The sequence below is a fragment of the Monodon monoceros genome, unplaced genomic scaffold (genome assembly GCF_005190385.1).
Source record: "Monodon monoceros isolate NGI ecotype Baffin Bay Population unplaced genomic scaffold, NGI_Narwhal_1 Super_Scaffold_14, whole genome shotgun sequence".
NCBI classification, from domain to species: Eukaryota; Metazoa; Chordata; class Mammalia; order Artiodactyla; family Monodontidae; genus Monodon; species Monodon monoceros.
Genome location: NW_021703770.1, coordinates 35,951,538 through 35,970,596, shown reverse-complemented (window position 1 = coordinate 35,970,596; position 19,059 = coordinate 35,951,538). Strand labels below are relative to the sequence as shown.

The window sequence follows — 19,059 nt, the reverse complement described above, 5'->3', positions numbered from 1 at the left end:
TTCACTCAGCGTAATTATGTTGAGATTCATATTGCTATGTTGCTGCATGTATTTATGTCTGAGTGGTATTCCATTGTATGGGTCACTCTGACTCTCAGAATAAGCAGTCTTCATTCCCAACCCAGTTGCCTCCAGGAAAGAGGTTTCAGAAATGACGTTTTATATTTCTCTTAACTTTGCCATGTCCAAGGAATTAGGATTCTGAGTTTACTTAGGCCAGGCCTGATAGTAACTCTTTTAGACACAGCTTGCTTTGTCTTTCAAAGCATTCCTTCCTTTAAATTTTACCTAAACTTCATTCTGCTGCAAGTTAATAAACCTAACTTTGTGGGGCTACTGGTATGTTCCTGGTGAGCTTCATCAGGTGGGCTTTATCAAGTGACATGAATGTTCATGACCACATCAAATGCAAAACAGTAAACAGTGTATAACTCCATTTTTGTTCTTAAAATAAAAACTTAAAAAGATGACTACAAAGTTATATATGAAAAATGATTATACCTGTATTACCAAAATAAACATTTTCTTTTTAAGATCAAAGGAGAGTCACGGAAAAAGAAAGATGACAGGATTTTACATAATCAATACTTGTAGGCTGCCAAAAGAACAGGCAAACCCAGCTACTATTATTGTATAATAGCTTAATTCATAAATCCACAGGTGCTAACCTAGAATGGGCAGTGGAACTTCTTAGGAAAGTCATCATCCTTCATGTCTGTGGAACCGAAACATAAATGTAGAATGATAAATCTACTTTCATAAATATAAGTGGAATTTGGAACCTTTTAGAGATGAAGTAGTTCCAATGACATCTTCTAAGTTTTGGCCTTGTAATTTACACAACCTTCAATTATAAGTCTGTATAAAGCTTCGCAAGAGTAGCAGTTTATTTTTATTATTTACCAATTAAATAATTACCAATTATTTATTATTTACTTTCTATTGTTTGAGAAAGCCTGTTTTTAGTTCACTTAAGACACTTGCTTACATGCTAATTATCATTTAATGATAAAACACCAGTCTCCTTACAGGGAAATGTAACTTGAAAACCCTACGGCAGCCCCGAATACCATCTTTGTAACTGAGATCTGAAAATTCATTTCTTACTAACGCTACCCAGATATGGTCAACACTGCAAAAAAAACCCAGAATTTTGCAAACTCCTTTTGTGATCTTGCCCAAAAGCTTAAAATAAAACGCAACAAGGAATCTACGTCTACATGTAAAACACAATCCAGTATGCCTCTTATTTCTTATTAAAGCTACAAACGAGTAGGAAAAGAATACTGCCCACGGGCTTTCCAACTTTTGTATTCCGGCGACTAATAACAGCGAGAGCAAGAGCGAAGGAGAGAAACCACGCAAAAGCACCCTAGCCAGGCAGGCAAATGGTAGACACGCAATGTGGGTAAGTTGGCCGTGAAGAGACAAACCCAATTTGTGAACTAAACCTATGCGCTCAAAGAAGAGTGACCGGTTTCAGACTCGGCTGAGCCCACCTGGAAGCATCTAGCTTCCGGTGACCCAGGGAGAAAAAGCCGCTTCCACCCCGACACCACTACCAGAAAAAGAATGGAGAAAAGAGACAGCTACTAGGGCAATTTTGACCCAGACCCCGTGACCCGGTTCCTCGCTCTTCGCCCTCTTCCACACCCCGCAACCCCCAGGCTTCGCCGAGAGCCCCTCCCCTGGACTCATTCAAAGCGCCACGTCTCCTAGCTCCGGGCCACCAGCCATCCCGCAAAGACTTCCTCCGGTTAACCCCTCCCAGCCACCCGCCCAGAGTCACCGATCCCCAAGGCTCGGCGCCGCCACCAGGCCCGAAAGGGTCACCGCCAACTGCAGGCGCGGCGCGCTAGCTCCAACGGCTCCAGCCCCGCCCGGCCTCGCCCGCGCCCACGTGACACCCCACGCCCCGCCCACCGGCGTCCACGTGACCCGCTGCCCTGCTCCTAGTCTACGCTCGCTGCGTGGATCGCGGCCGGAGCCGCCATTGTTCCGCCGAGAGAGGACAGCGGGGCCTGGCCCTGGCGCGGAGACGCCGCTTAGCGGCCGCCGCTGGAGACACTCCATCCCGCCGCCCCCCTCCTCCTGGCGGCGGCGGAGTGAAGCTGACGGGGGGCACTGGGAGCCCCCTGTCCTCCTGGCGGCGGCAGCGGCCGATCCCCGGCTCCAGCGCGAGGGGCGGCCGCAATGCGCTCGGCCTGAGGCGGTCCGGCCTGGCCTTACCTTGCTTCCTTTGACTGTTCCACGGCGTCTCTGCGCCCCGGCGTCATTCTGCGAGTGCCCCTGACGGGAGGGAAGATGGCTACACGGAGCTGGCTGGACGAGCTGGCCCAGCAGGCCGAGGAGGGCTCAGCCCGGCTGCAGGAAATGCTCTCGGTCGGCCTAGGCTTTCTGCGCACCGAGTTGGGTCTCGACCTGGGGCTGGAGCCGAAACGGTACCCGGGCTGGGTGATCCTGGTGGGCATGGGCGCGCTCGGGCTCCTGCTGCTCTTCCTGCTCGGCTACGGCTGGGCCGCGGCTTGCGCCGGCGCCCGCAAGAAGCGGAGGAGCCCGCCTCGCAAGCGGGAGGAGGCGGCGGCCGCGCCGGGCCCGGCCGCTGACGACCTAGGCGTGCTGAAGAATCTCAGGAGCGAGGAGCAGAAGAAGAAGAACCGGAAGAAATTGCCGGAGAAGCCCAAAGTGAGTAGGGGAGGAGTGGCGGGAGAGTAGGGGCGAGGGGCCAGCGTGGAGCTCCTCGAGCTTGCGGGAGGCCAAACGCGAGCCGCCCCAGCCGGGAATGGAAAAGGAAAAGAGTGAGGTTAGTCGAGAGCCGGGACGCAGTCTCCCCAGGCGGAGGAGGTGATCGGTGGACATGTTTCTTGGAGAACGGTGGAAACTCAGGAAGCATGGGACCGGTGGGGAAGATGAGTGTAGAGGAAGGAAGTTAGACAGTGTGGGGTATGTTTAAATAGAAGCGCCCGGCGGTCAGGTCATTTTCGGGAACCTTGACCGCCGGAACGACATGCCAACGTCCCCGAGGCCTGCTGGGTCGGCTGCATGTGTGTGCGGAGGCTGATGGGACCTGACGGTGGGGAAGTTGTGGCAAGACTGCGCCGGGGAGGCAGAGCCTGGCTCAGGTCACACTGAGATGGGGAGATACGGCGGCCTGCAGACTCCGGGGCTGACTCGAGGCTTAAAGGTACCCAGGTCTGGACGCGCTTCCATTTTAGTTGGGACTGTTGAAGGGAGACGGTGGCCCCCTCTCATTCCGGTGCCTGTGGCAAGTGGAGGCCGGACCTGGAGCAAGGCAAGAGGGGGGTCTGTTTTCTCGGGTACTCGGGGCTCCGGGGCCCCCCGAGAGAGCGCTCAGGCAAGTTCGGCGGAGCGGTGTGGGCGTTTTGAAATAGAGTAAAGGGATGACAGAGCAGAAAGGCGCAGGCTGCGCGAGGCGTTCCGGCACCGATTTACCGGGCCACGTGTGGAAATGCAGAGAGCATCACAGCCGTTTTAGCATGCCTTCGCGTTTCATTTCTGCGGCCTTTATGGCCATTTCCCCACGGTTCTCCCATTGGAACGTTCATGGTTTTATTCATTTAAAAAAAAAAGTACCGTGCAGTTGAACAGGGTATGGAGGGTGTGCAAAATGAGAAGCAGCTCCTAACCTATTTTTATAGCCACTGGATTTAGCTCTTCCCCTTTTCAGTACGATAAAGTACAATACTGTGTGACCTGCGCTCTGATTTTTGCTGGATACTGAGAAGTATACACGTGAGAGTTAAAGTCAGGCATGGAAACTAATACAGGAGACAGATTCAAAAATAATTCTAAAATTTTGTAGACTGACAGGTGCTGTAGAGGTGTGAGCAGTATAAATGAGGGTTGGAGAGTGGGAGACTATTTGCATTGGAGGCATTTAGGCAAGTTATTGGAGGAAGTGAGATCTGAGTTGAAGCTAAAGTAATGAGAGTATGGTTGGTAACAGTACAAAGGATAAGGTTGTAGTAGAGATGTGACAGGTCACAGTTACTGCATTATTAGGTCTAGATTAGACTTGCTGATTAAGAGGATGCAAGATACATGCAAGACCTGGAAAAGGATACAACTTTGTCAGTGTGAATACCACCTTAGGTTAGGAAAAGAGAAAATACAAGTGACTTGGAACATAGGTAATTATATTTAAACTTGTAGAGCGTATCAAGGATTACCAGAAAGTAATGTTATGATGGAAATAAAGAACCTGGCTCCAAGACAGGAAAGAAGGTGATCTTGAAAAAAACACATACATTAATAAGCCTAGGACCAGTGTGGATGAAGCAGGATGTGAAAATTTCAAAGCCCTGTTTGGGACGTCTGGAATTTCAGATAGACTTGGGTCAAGAGACAGGTGCTCCAAGAGCCCACACGAAGTGCATCACAACACTTGGATGACCCATCTGAAGAAGGAACACAGACAGGCTCCTGTGGAACTTAAGCTGTGAAATATGCTTATCAAACTTAGTACTTATTCCTTCTCCTTTTCATTTGAGTTAAGGAAAGGGGGATGAATAAATAAATCCAGTATTATCTTTGGGGAGTGGAGAATGGGAAGACTAACGGAGTGGTTGAATGTTAATCACGTGAGAAAACGTATTTGCCTACCTAATGGTAAAGTTGTGTTGGAGAAGTTCATCAGCACAAAACTGGCTTTCAAATGTTTTTGCAACCTACAGTGAAAACATTTTACATTGCAATACCCCCCACACATATATCAAACTATTCTATTTGTTTTTCTTTAATGATATTTGTGACCCACTAAATTGGTTTCATATTTGATTATGAGGCGTGACCCACAGTTAGAAAAACACTGCTTTATAGGGTTAAGAAATATAAGCTTCCATTTATTTAGTTAGTACTCATATGGTTTGCACTGTGCTAAATATTTACTTGGGGAAAAGCAGGATACTGCTTGCAAATTGAAGGCAGTAAAAAGGAAAACAATATTCATATGTCTCACAGTGAAGGAAATACAAAAGTAAAAGCTTAGTTTTTCCCCAGGGAGCTGCTTATTCCAGTTGTGGAAAAAGATATCAGAAAACCCTAGTGTGGGCCCAGGTGGCCAGGAAAAACCTTATCACCGAATTTGACTTTGAAAGTGGGGAGGAGCAGGATAGTGGGAGAGACTGAAGAAACAGCAATGCCTCAGGGGAGGAAGACTTAACTCTGTCAGCCTGGCAGGAATTAGGACCTCTAAATTTGAGTAAGGCATTTAACCATGCTCCGATTAGCTTATCTTGTTTATAAATTGAAGATCTTAGTTGAGTTAAAACACTGCAGGATTCCTCAGCGTGTTAACCCTAACTACTTGCAATAGACTTACTTTGGGGTTTTTTTTTGGTCGTGCCACATGGCCTGTGGGATCCTAGTTCCCTGACCAGGGATCCAACCAGCGTCCCCTGCATTCAAAGCATGGAGACTTAACCACTGGAGCACCAGGGAAGTCCCTGCAATAGAGTTACTTTGAATGCTTGTTAAATGGTGTAGATTCCTGAGTCCTACTACATATCTTGTAAATTCAGAATCTGTGGAACTGGGTTCAGGGAATCTGCATTTTTAACAAGCTCCCTTGCCTGTGAGTTTGAAAATCATTCCCTGCAATAGGGCCGTAAGATCCATAGTATAAGAGAGATTTCTAAATGGAGTCATGTTTAATCTTATGATCCATCTTTTATTACTACATCATTCTGATAAACATTTTAAGATATACTTAATTCTGATTCAAGTGGAATCAGTGATGTCAACTACTGCAGTTTTTTAAAAGGACATTTCATATTTGTTTAAATACTTTATGTTCGTCCTTTCAGTCCATCCTTTTTAGTCTTCTCTTAAATCATTCCAAATTTTACAACTCGAATTTTCAAAATTTGTTTCTAGTTGCCTTCTTTTATTTGTAGAATAGATGTCGTTTAGCTTTTTAAAATCTATTCATAAGCATTTTTTTTAAATTCTTATATCAGTTTGCTTTTTATCCCCTAATTTCTTGCCATAAGTTTTGGGGGGCATGAATTGCAGTTCGTTCCCCTGTTAAAAGTGAAGGGAGTGATGAAGGGGGCAGCACTTTTCACTGGGCTTAGCTCTTGGCATTTTTGGAAATCATTGTTTTCATACATGTATTTTTCATGACATCTAGTTCATTGTGAGTGTTAAATAGGCACTCAGTAAATATTTTTTGCTTGACTTAATCTGTGCAGTGATATGGACGGATGTAAGATCTCAGATAACTGGTCTTTAACAATTGTTGCTTTGAATTTCAACTGGAAGCAGGTAACCAAGATCATCGTCAAAGAAAACTCATTTTAGTGGACAAGTTTTTTTCATATTAGTTTAGGAGTTTTCATAAAGATTTGCCATAGTGTGATTGTTAATATCTATAAGCTCAGTAAATAAAAGAGTAGTGTTTTGTCTTGTTTGCTACTGTATAACCTTGCACGGTGCTGGCAGTCAATAAGTAATTATTGAATGCATAATATAGTAAGATGTCCCACCAAAGTATTTATGCAACATACTCCTATTTTTCATGCCTAGTAAATTCCATGTGAGCCACCTTTTTATTTTTACAGTGGAAAATGGCTGTGTTTGCCTCATCTGGCTAAAATTTTGTAAGGTCCATCTTTCTACAGCCAATAAATCATTCTAATAGTATGCTGTGTCTTTTGTAGTCATTACTTCTTTTCCAGTTTCACTGCCACTGCCCTGCTTTTGGACTTTATTACCTTTTGCTTAGGCTGTCCTAAGCATCCTAACTGGTTTTCCTGTTTCCAGTCCCTTTGTTGCCAATCCTTTCTACGCACTCATACCAGCTAAATCTTTTAAAGCCCAGCTCTGATCAAGTGACTTTCAAGTTCACATCTTTTCAGTAGTTCCTCAGCACCTGTTGAATAAGATCCAGTGACATGGCACTCAAGCCTTTTCATGATCTAACCCCATCTTAGATTTATCTCACACCATTACCCCTAAGACATTACCATTAGCTAGACGTCAGTGTCTCTTTATACATATTATCTTTTTCTATTCATATTATTTTTTCTAAAAGGCCTATTTTTTCTGTATGTCTACCAATTTCTACCTATCCTTCAAGGCCCAGCTACATTGCTGCCGTTACTATAAAGCCTTCTCTAGCTCTCCAGCTGGAGTTAGTCTCTCTTTTTTTATATTTATTTTATATTTTTTATGAGAGCTGAAACAAGAAGGCAGAGCATTGCCTGGGAATGTGCTTGTAGGATGACTCAGATCTTTTCACAGTTCTGTGCATGCCCAGGAATGACAAGTATTGATTTTGGGGTTAGAAATAAATTTTAGTGAGTAAGCAAATTTCCAATATGGAATCTTCAAATAGTGGTGATCAACTGTTTATTTGCCTGTGACTATTCCTCTCATCTCCAAAACCTCATGTCTAGATGTACACTGAATTTCTTCAATTAGAAACCTGATGTTTGTCTCAAAAACTTTAACATCGCCAAAACAGGGCTTATAATTCCCTGCCCTCTTCCAGTCTTCCCCATTTCTATAAATGGTAAATGACTCTGCCATTCCTTCAGTCATACAAGCCAAAAATCTAAGAATTGTTCTTGGTTCTTCTCTTTTCCTTACCTCCTCATCTTCACCTCATATCCTAATCCTTCAGCAAGTACCATCAGTTTTATCTCCAAAACATATATTTAGTCCAACTATTATCACCTTAACTCACCTGTACAGCAGTAGCTTCTGTTGGCTGCCCCCAGTGCTTCCTCGACACCCTAGTAAGGAGTCTTTTTAAAAACAAGCCACAGGGGCTTCCCTCGTGGCGCAGTGGTTGAGAGTCCGCCTGCCGATGCAGGGGACACGGGTTCGTGCCCCGGTCCGGGAAGAGCCCACATGCTGCGGAGCGGCTGGGCCCGTGAGCCATGGCCTCTGAATCTGCGCGTCCAGAGCCTGTTCTCCACAATGGGAGAGGCCACAACAGTGAGAGGCCCGTGTACCGCTAAAAAAAAAAAAACCACAATCTTGTCTAAAACGAACATTTCAGTAGCTTTTGCATTTAAAATCTAAACTTCTTTCCTATATGGCCCAACACCTGCTTTTTTTCCTAAGCAGTTTTGAGTTGGTTTCCTCTCATTTGCTACCTTCACCTATAGTAATCTTTTTCAGTTCTTCAGACTCTCACAACCCAGTACCTTTACATGAGCTGTTATTAACACTTCTGGAACCATCTTGACCCCACTGTTCTAATCAGCCTTTAGATCTCACTTTTAAAACTCACCTTCCCAGAAAATGCTTTCCTGATCACCCTATTTGAAATAGGCATCCCCTTTTATTTTCTGTCTTAACCTCTTATATGTGTTTCCTTTATTGTAGTTTGTAAATTGTCTAGTAACTTATTCATTTACTTTTGCTCAGGGTCTTTTCTCTCCACTAGATTATAAGCCTTGATATGGGATAGCAAGCAGTGACTGGCATATAACAGCCTTTGATAATTATTTGTTAAACTAAATGCTGAATGAAGTATCTAAAATGACATCTCACTGTTTAGTTGAATAATCTAAACTGTTACGGGGCTAAATAAATTTGTCTTTTAAGATATTCTCAATAGAATTATATCTTTTATTCATAGGTGGTAGTTTTGCCATGTCATCCCAGGTATTACTAAAGTTACGTGTCACCTACAGGGTTTTCTTTTTCCCTTTAAGTCACTAGTCCCCTTAGTTTCAAGTCTTAGAAGAATACTCATTTGATTTAAAAATCTTCAGTGATAGGTAAAACAAACATTCCTGATTTTACCAAAAGGAATCTTGAGTTTCAGAGAGATTAAGTGACTTATTCAAGGTCGTAGAGCAAAGGCATTTCAAAGACAAAACAATATCCTGATTTCTAGTCTAAGAACTCACTGTTATTTCCATTATACCTCTCTGATTTTTTTTTTAACCTCTCATTTTGATAGCATGTTCCAGGATATGATATTGCATTCAGAGAACAAATCTAATTTTCTCAGTGAATTACAACTTTATTGCTTTTAAATTTTACTTTTAGAATCAGAAGTTTCTGCTGAAAATTATAATGACCTTTACAGAATCTCCAGAATTTTGCCTCTATTTGTTTGGTTACATGACAGGACTTTTTTATCCTGTCATTTTCTTCTGCCAGAGGCCTTGCAGAAAAGACCTTCAATAGTTCTGACAGAAAAGACCTTAAATAGTCGTGCTCATCTTAAATACCAAGAGCAGCAATAAACCCTCCGAACACTTGTTTTTGTTGCACTTTGGCTTTATTGAGGAATGTACTACTTCTCAAGGTTGTGAGAGCCTTGAAAACATTTTTAAATGATTATTACTATTATTACCATTCAAACAAAATCATAGGATCTCTGTGAGGAGTTGGTGTTATCTGACCAGTTTTATTTGGCCGCGCCGCACGGCTTGTGGGATCCTAGTTCCCCGACCAGGGATTGAACCCGGCCCTTGGCAGTGAAAGCGCCGAGTCCTAACCACTGGATCACCTGGGAATTCCTCTCCAGTTTTTAAATTTACTCTGTTTTCTCTCCAACTATGCTAGTGGTTTTCAAACTGTTCCACAGAATGCCAGTATTCCAGAAGGCATCCATCAGGATCTGAGAAAGAATTACATGGATATGTGTTTGCTGTATCACCTGTAATCCTTATCTCAGTACCCATCTGACATAAAGCCTTGAAAACCAAAGCTGTATTTACCGTTTCAGAAATCATCTTTAGAATAATTTGGCCATGTGATAGGTATTGAATGTCATCTCTCTAACCTATAAAAGTAGCCCTGAGCATCCCTGATGCAGTCAACAAAGAGATGTTTTGAAATCCCTGCAGAGGATTTAGTTTTGGCTAGCTGTTGAGAAGGCACAAGGATCTTTACCCTAAAGGAAATAACTCAGGATATATAGGAAGATTTTGCAAATTTGATTTATAGGCCATATTTGTAAGATTATCCTCTTAGTTTTTAGGAGTTTAAAATTGGGGGTGAATTTAAAAATAAGTTGGTAAATTACTGTGACTGAAGCTGTAGTTTCTGTGTATGTTTAGTTTACGTAATTGATATGTGCACAACATTTGGCAGGAAAAAACACACAATTTGTGTTTTCAAATAAATGACAAGAAATTATTCTATCTTGAATATGTATCAGCACTCTTCACAACTAAAACTAAGAAACTGACAAAGACTTAGTCTTGTCCATTAAATGAGATAATGCATGTGCTTAGCACATGGCAAATACTTGGAAATTATTAGATCTATCAGCTAAAGATGATATCTCTTGAATTTCCATGATGTCTTGCCTTTATTTTTTTTTTATCATGGACATAATATGTAGTCTTATGCTTCCTGTATGCTCAGTATAATTTCCAGCTAAGAAAATTAAGACTCCAGTGAAGTAGTAACTTGTCCAGGGTGATAGACATTTGGGATTCGATCGTGGTCTCAGCTTGCCTTCAAAACTCATACTCTTCTCCTTAAAGAGGCTGGGGAATGGGGCCGGGTGGAGGGCGGGGCGGGGGGAGGCAGAGTACATCTTTTGTCTGTTATTTTATGTGGACCTTTTTTTTTTTTTTTTTTTTGCCATACGCAGGCCCCTCACTGTTGTGGCCTCTCCCGTTGCTGAGCAAAGGCTCCGGACACGCAGGCTCAGCGGCCATGGCTCACGGGCCCAGCCGCTCCGCGGCATGTGGGATCCTCCCGGACTGGGGCACGAACCCGTGTCCCTTGCATCGGCAGGCGGACTGTCAACCGCTGTGCCACCAGGGAAGCCCTGTCTGTTATTTTAGTGTGCGCTATTGTATACCTGTGTTCTTCCTTTGCTTTGGTCGAAGCTTCTCAAGGGCAGGAATTGTGCCTCACTTGTCTTTGTTTCAAGGTTTTAAGGGTTCTGCATATTACTCTACTGAGTTCACTTACTGGATATTGAGTGAATGAACATGAATGATTATTGTGTAATTTTTTTAGAAAACAGTGAAACTGTAAGCAGCTTTTTAAAAAAGAAAGATAGTATGACATGTCTCTAGAGCAAGCCTGGACTATTTTTAGCCTCTGAGAGGATACATTTACTCATCATTTGTATTCTGTTAACTTCCCAAAAGAATTTGTGTCTGGAGCATTGGGCCCATTGGATACATGTACAGTTTGTTAGCTCTCTTGACCACCAGGACTTAACGTTTATTTTGAGCTTGCTAGTATGAAAAATGACTTGAGTGCTGGAACATGGGATGAGGTTATGGGCCATCATAGCTTTGGAGAGGAAAGGATATTGAAGGAAAGAAACTGTTTCTTGAGCAAGTAAAGTATGCTTTCACATGTTTTCTCATTTACTGTCACTTTAACAAGTTACATAAGACAAGTTACGTATTTTCTTCATATTTACAGATGATGAAGTTGAGGGTTAAGTCAAGGAAAATGCTTAAAGTCACAGTGATTAAATATGGAAGTTGGGCCTTAATCCCAGCTTGTCCATTCCAAAGCCCGTAGTCTTTTCATATTTCACTTATTTTTTTGGTAGTTAGTAGACTGCCCTTCTAGTTTCTAAACTTAAGAAGTGGACTTCCCTGGTGGTGCGGTGGTTAAGAATCCACCTGCTAGTGCAGGGAACATGGGTTCGGGAAGATCCCACATTTCGCAGAGCAACTAAGCTCATATGCCACAACTACTGAGCCTGCGCTCTAGAGCTCACAGGCCACAACTGTTGAGCCCACGAGCCACAACTGCTGAGCCCGCAAGCCACAACTGCTGAGCCCGTGAGCCACGAATACTGAGCCCATGTGCCACAACTGCTGAAGCCCAGGCGCCTAGAGCCCATGCTCCGCAACAAGAGAAGCCACTGCAGTGAGAAGCCCACACACTGCAACAAAGAGTAGCCCCCACTTGCTGCAACTAGAGAAAGCCCGCGCGCAGCAATGAAGACCCAATACAGCCAAAACTAAATAAAATAATTTTTTTTTTTTTTTTTTGCGGTACGCGGGCCCCTCACCGCTGTGGCCTCTACCATTGCGGAGCACAGGCTCCGGACACGCAGGCTCAGTGGCCATGGCTCACGGGCCCAGCCGCTCCACGGCATGTGGGATCCTCCCAGACCGGGACACGAACCTGTGTCCCCTGCATCAGCAGGTGGACTCTCAACCACTGCGCCACCAGGGAAGCCCCTAAAATAAATTTTTTTTTAAAAATTAGAAAATAAATAAATAAACTTAAGACGTTTCCAAGTAATTTGAAGTCATGGTTTTTACATTTCATGGCTAAAAATAAAATTTATATAACTAAGTGGAAATAGGATTCTAAATGCTTTCATTTTAGAAGTGTCAAATGTTAAACCTTGTATATGCTTACCTTAGCTATAGATTCTTCTGCAATTTAGAATCAGTTTAACAGATATATAAAGGCCACTCAAATGGAGTAGAAGTCTATTATTAAGCATATCTTATTATTCTGAACCTTAAAACTCTCAGAGGGCAGATTCCTTTCTTATGTCCTTGTCCCTGAGGTCCCTATGTGGTGCCTTGTACTTAATTAATTAATAAATGTTTATGGAATTAGTAAATTGGAGATTGACTAACGTGAAGAATTTTATTTCCTTGAGTAGTTATCAAATAAGACCCTGTTCCCCTGCTGTGTGGCCCCCTCCTCCATTTTATTTTCCTGATTGTCAGCTAGGTGTCTTCATTCTGCCTTATCACCCTCCCAACACACACACACGTTCTTTTGTGAATGTATTTTTTAAAAGGATCTGGGATGGGAGTTGAGGCAATGTTTAATAACAAGGCTGACATGGCATTATCTACAAGTTTATCCATGTAAGGAATGATTATATCATTTTTCTGTTACTGGTTGATTTTCACCAAATTTGAAGGACATTTTGGGGTGGTCTAATTTAAAATATAGATTGCATGCTATATATAAAATTAACTTTGGTTGGCCCTGGAGGGGAACACCTCAGAATTTTCCAGAGAATTTTAAACCGGGGTACAGCAAGAGGCCCATGTAATTCTAACCTGTAGAAACAGCACCATATGTATTATAAAGTCTCTATGATCAGAGAAGATACTTTCATGTAAAACCCAGCATGGAAGTCATATTGGATTTGAAGTGTTAGTTTGCGATTAGTTCTTTTCATGTGAGCAGATCTACATAATATGCTTCCATTTAGGGATTTGCTAATTTAAATGTGGTTAATGCTTTACCAGGACAAGGCTTCCTTGACCAGCTAGTAGAGATCAGATTAGTGCTGTTGATAGGTAGGAGAGGCACAACCATCAAAGTGTATCCTCTTTTCCTGCTACCTGAGAATGCTGTTGACTTTTCCCTTGGGATAGGGGGCTTATTATTTCATGGTGTCAGGCATTTGTGGGGAGCTGTTGGTGACTTACGGAACCCCAATAGTTATGAGACCTATATAAAGCCCAAAAGTTAGTGGAAAATTGGGAAATCTGCATAGGCCAGAACTGCAGTTCTAGCCGCTACATAAGTTGTTGCAAAGAAGGAAGTAAAATTGGCACAGGTTGGAATGTGGGACCACCTTTGGCTTGCTGATCATTGCAGAGCCTATGAAATGGAGACTGAGTGTTCCTATGCTGGTCATTGATTGAGGACTTCAGACTTTGTATTTGTCCAGAAGGAAAGATTTTTTCATCTTTCATTTGGGAGGCTCTATCAGCATTGTTTGCAGTTGTCTCAAAGGAATTGCATTGAACTTTTTAGCGGTTTTTAAGATAGTTTTTAACCACTTAATTTCACCTTTTTACAGTTAGTATATAAATTAAAATGACCCAATTTAGTCATTTACATGAGTAAAATGGAGGTATCATATAAGTGACTATGATAGTTTGCTGAAGGGATTAGTTAAATGAAGTTTCATAGATGTGAGGCTTGTGAGCTGCCACGTGAAGAGAGGGAAACTGTGGACTTAGAGCTGTAAGATTGGTCAGTTGGAGTAAAGCTTACATGGAAAGGTGAGGACGACCCCAGAAAATCAGAAAAAGTAAGTTTGACTAGCCTGAAATAAGAAATGGCATACGAGAACTGACAAGTAAGATGGTGATACGGGAAAGTAGAATTAAATGAAGTTTTATATCCCTGGTGTGGATATGGCTCTAAGCCCAAATTCCTTTCTGGGGTTTCTGACCTTTCTCAGTGCATTGTCTCCTCCACCCCTCCCTGCCCCCCCTATATACATAAACACAGAGAAATGAGAAGAGACAGAGTTAAAGTGGTAAAACAGCCCAGAGGAAAGAAAACCAAACCGAGAGTGAGGACACTTGGTTTCAACATTAGCTGTCTGACTTTAACAAGTTGCTTAAGACTCAGCATATTAAATTTGAGTTAACTAGGAATTTAATCAGCTAAAAGACAGCTTTTGTTTGGATTTTTCTGCCATAAATCTTTGGGAAGCCTACAGATTGGGTTTTGGAATATTAATGGTTTCTCTTTCCAACTGCATATCCCTGATAATTTTGCACAAATGCAGGTAATGTCACATTAGAAAAACTTTGAACATTCATATTGTTTTTGTTACTATAGCTCCGCTGTAATAAGTAATCTGGTGGAAATCTGTTCTGCAAGAAGTAGAAATAAAGCAATTTAAACTAGTGTATTGATTTACTAACTTACTGTGTTGAATATGAGAAGAATGGGCAAGTGAAAAGTAGTAGTAAGATCCAGAAAGAAGAGGTTAGAAATACAGATACCTGGGAGATACCTGGGCCCTTTTCTTCAAAGTTCTGAATCTAAGTATATTTCTGGTGATGGGGCTCAGAAATGCTTCATTTAAAAAAAAAAAAAACCCCAACTGGTGATTCTGATTAAAAGCCAGAATTGGTGTTCAGAGTCTTAATTCTACTCATGAACACCCCTAAGTGCTGTCATTTTATTTTGGGGTTGTTAGGAAAACTGAGGTAGCCTTTTTATGTGGCAGTGGGTTAGTAAAGCTTCTTAATCCTAGAATAGTAGAGCTATTAGATTGTAAGATTACAGGGGACATTAGCAATTATCTAACACAGAGACCAACAAACTGTGGTCCATGGACCAAATCTGGCCCTCCACCTGTGTTTGTAAAGTTTTTTGTAACACAGAGGTACTCATTCCTTTATGCATCATCTATGGCTGCTTTTGTGCTACAGTAGCAGAGTTTTGTAGTTGTGACAGAGACTCCATAGCTCACAAAGCCTAAAATATTTTCTGTCTGGCCCTTTACCAAAAAAAGTTTGTGGACTTTTGAATAGATCAGACCTATCACTTTTATAGATGTAGAAAAAAACTCAAAGATAACGAGTGAAATACTCTGAGATTACACAGCCAATTGGTGGTCAGAGTGCAAAGACAATTTAGTTCTTTTTCCTGCTTCCATTCCACTATTTTTTGTTGGAGGTACTGATGCCTGGGTGAAATCAGAAAATAAATTTGTGGTACAGTTTTGCTTATAAGTTCATTCTTTATTATATTACAAGATGTAGTTCCTAGGGACAATAGTCTTAGATAACACAGCTGTACAAAAAACGTTTTAATTTGGGTCGGGGGTAGAATTTGATTGTTGTATATTCTGTGTCCTGAGTACAAATCTTTGATTTGCTCTGCCAAGCAGTTTGGTAACAATCCATTATTGTTGCTGTGCAGCCAAACGGACGGACCATCGAAGTGGCTGAGGAAGAGGTTGTCCAAACTCCTCGGAGTGCAGCAGCTAAGCAGCCATTAGAGACACACAAGAAAAATGAAAAGGTCAGTTGGGAGCATGTGAAATTATATGCAAGGCTCTTAATAAAGAGAGTGACATATAAAATGTTACATGTACACCCCCATTTAAGGAAAACTAAAAATCTGAATTTATCATAGCGATGGATGGGTGGTGGAGGTTTAAGTAAGTTGGTTTTGTTTGTTTTTTAAGGAGGGACGTATCACCAAGCATTTTAAACATTGCTGTGACATTATTAAGTTTTCATTTTGCCAGGAACAATTTATTCATGACTTGAACATCTTTTATATGAGTAAGGTTCCAGATATGTAACATACCTCTTATTGGAAAACAAAATTGTGATACCTTTGTTAATAGTGCACTTTTGGCATGGAAAGCTTGGCAAAATTGTTCTGTGGTATTAAGTGTTAATGTAGATTTCTATTGTGACAGCGACATAATCATCTACTTATTAGATACAATTTGAATTTGTTTAACAAAGGAAAATATTCTGTACTCAGGTCATTATTAAAAGGTTTGGATGTGCACTCTTAAGTTTTCAAATAAGACAATCTATTATACCCCGTTAATGGTACATTCCTGGGGTTTTATTCATTTTCCAGTTGCCAGTGTTAGAACCATCCCGTTTTTATTTGACTTAATTTAGTTTGTAAGTAGGCAAAATGTACAAGACTCTGTTACCAGTGGTACCTCCTGCTGTGGGCGAGAGACTTTTTATTTAATTCTTTTTGGTACATTAAAAATTGCAACCTCCCCCCACCCTTTTTTTTTTAACCCTTGCATGCATAGCTCCTTTTCAGGGAAAATGAACAAAAAAACAACCACAGGTAGGTAAGTGGTTTCTAGGAACCAAGGTGCCACAACTCCAGCCCTGTAGAGTAGTGGTGTGAAGTGGTTGGTACAATTTCTTAATGCTCATAATTTCAAAATACCACTGAAGAACTGGTGAGATCAATTCTGCCCTGTAACCCGGTGAAATTGGTCTAGGGCCAAAACAGCTGCAGGTAGGATGGCTTAAAATGAAGGATGGTTGTGGGAAAGAATTAAATATATGTCTGACTTTGCCTTTGGCAGAAAAATAAATAGTAAATTACTTTTTTTAACAAATAAGCATACAATTTAGGGATTGTGAATTTACACTGTGAATAGTTTATATGCTTAAAGTAGATGTATACTTCTCCCATCTAGTGTTTCCTTGTTCCTGGGCTTTCTCTCTACTAGTGAGCATTTTATACTTAACTCCTGCTTCCACTCCCTGAAAAATCTGTAGTTGGAATAATTAATCAACTACCATTCATCTCTGATTGATTAATTATATATAGATTGTATGTATCAGGATGTAAAACCATAGTTTAAAGTTTTAAATCATTCTGAAATCTCTTATGCTAGAAAGTAATTATAATGGTTGACATTTGTTAAGTATCTAAAACATGGCAGGCACTGTGCAAGGTGAGGTCTGTGTATATATCGTACATAATTACTTATTTAATTATAAGTAAATATATTTACTTATAGTAGGGACAACTTATTGAGCACTTACTGGGTGTACTTTTAAGACTTTATAGAATATTTATACATGTTACTTTAATTATCCTTGCAAGAATGCTGAGGAGGTGGTATCATATCTTACAAATAAGAAACATGAGGCTTAAGTTACCTAAGCTTTTAAAAGTACAGTCAGTTCTAACCTAGACTAACCTGACTCCAAACCTGACTCCTAACCTGACTCCAAAGTCTGTGCTTTTTTACTGCTCTGTATTATTTCTGATCCTTTCAAAAACTCTTCCAGGCAAATAGCATTAGTCCCATTTACAGATAAGGGCTCTGAAGCATAGAGGGATTGTGTGATTTCTCTGAGTTCATACGTAGTTTCTGAACTGGGATTTGAACCCAGCTCATTCTGATGCCAAAGCCCATGCGCTGTTTAATCACTTGACAGAACCACCTCCTTTCAGTTGCCATTGCTTTTTTAGTGCAAGGCTTCTACCTTTGGTTTGTCACCTATTTGATTTGACTTTTTGCATAATAATAAATGCTACCACTGGCGCTTAATGTTTCTTTTCGCAATCCTACATCTTGAATTTATGCTTTTTAACTTGGTTCAGTCCAGGTGACTCTCATTTCAGTTAACTTTTTATGCTATTGTGCTGTATGCTTTTGTGTGTTTTAAATATGTGGTGTTTTTTTTTTTAAGACTTCTTACTGCCTTTTTTCGTAAATAAACATCTTACGTCTACTTATGCACCTAAATATATATTATTATGTATTTGTTTTCCTCTCAGAGCCACGTTAGGCACTTTAAGAAATACGGTTTGCCCGTAAAGCAGTTGCACTCTATGCAGTGATTTTTTTTTTTTTTTTTGCGGTACGCAGGCCTCCCACTGTTGTGGCCTCTCCCGTTGCGGAGCACAGGCTCCGGATGCGCAGGCTCAGCGGCCATGGCTCATGGGCCCAGCCGCTCCGTGGCATGTGGGATCTTCCCAGACCGGGGCACGAACCCGTGTCCCCTGCATCGGCAGGCGGACTCTCAACCACTGTGCCACCAGGGAAGCCCATATGCAGTGATATTGAATACCTTGTCCTGTCACTTGAGTAAGCCTTATAGATAAAACTGTCTAAAAACCGTATATGACAAGAGCTATAGATATTGGCTCTGTAAAGCAAGTTAAGCTACCAGGTCCATTTGGATATGAAGGTTAATGCTTCATTGATGCTAGTGTCTAGTAGAGTATACATTGGATCATTAGCCAGGCTGAATGCATTGTGCTATTTAATGATGAAGAGAATAAGGAGAAATGTAAGATGTACTTACCCTCAGAGAGATTACAGTCTAGTTAAGGAAAGGCAAGCATAAGATAAGATACCAGGTAACATACGGCCTTGACTGCCAGGTATTCAGAGAAGTAAGATTATCCTATTTGGGTAGCCAGAAAAGATTGACTTAATTGGACTCTTGAGGATGGGGATGGTATTTCAGTGAGTAGTAGAAGTGGGGAGGCCAATTTTGGCAGGGGAGAGAAACAAATGAACACAGTCAGTCATTGTTCAGCTGAAACAAAACAACATATTCAGACTCAAGGGAAAGCCCTAGACAGGTTTGACTGGTCAGGGTGGGGTGGGGTATGATAAAAACTTAGATATGCTCAGCTGGCAGCAACATTTGTGATTAACAAATCAGCATTGCATCTGTGATTGTAAAGGTCTGAATTAAGATAGAAATGTAAAGATGGTTAGTAAGAAAAATAGCAAAAGCAAAAATGTATAAAATTTGGTCACCATCAGGTTGTTGCAGACAAAGTCAGTGGTGTCCTACTGAAATACTCATTCATTATAAATATTAACAAGTTCTTACATTTTCGTGATGCTAC

General features: G+C 41.4%; 1 protein-coding gene across 5 annotated transcripts in view; it reads left to right on the top strand.

The window, feature by feature from the left end:
* The first annotated feature begins 1,979 nt into the window (after positions 1-1,979).
* The window catches only part of MTDH (metadherin), a 53,404-nt gene continuing 36,324 nt past the window's right edge, over positions 1,980-19,059 (top strand). For 2 of the 5 annotated variants that reach the window (XM_029222657.1, XM_029222656.1), the window contains exons 1-2: positions 2,000-2,685; positions 15,616-15,717. In XM_029222657.1, the coding sequence (XP_029078490.1) occupies positions 2,305-2,685; positions 15,616-15,717 (483 nt within the window). In that variant the 5' untranslated portion in view covers positions 2,000-2,304. Of the gene's footprint in view, positions 2,686-15,615; positions 15,718-19,059 lie in introns of all 5 variants that reach the window. The other 3 variants (XM_029222654.1, XM_029222658.1, XM_029222655.1) reach the window with 3 other exon arrangements.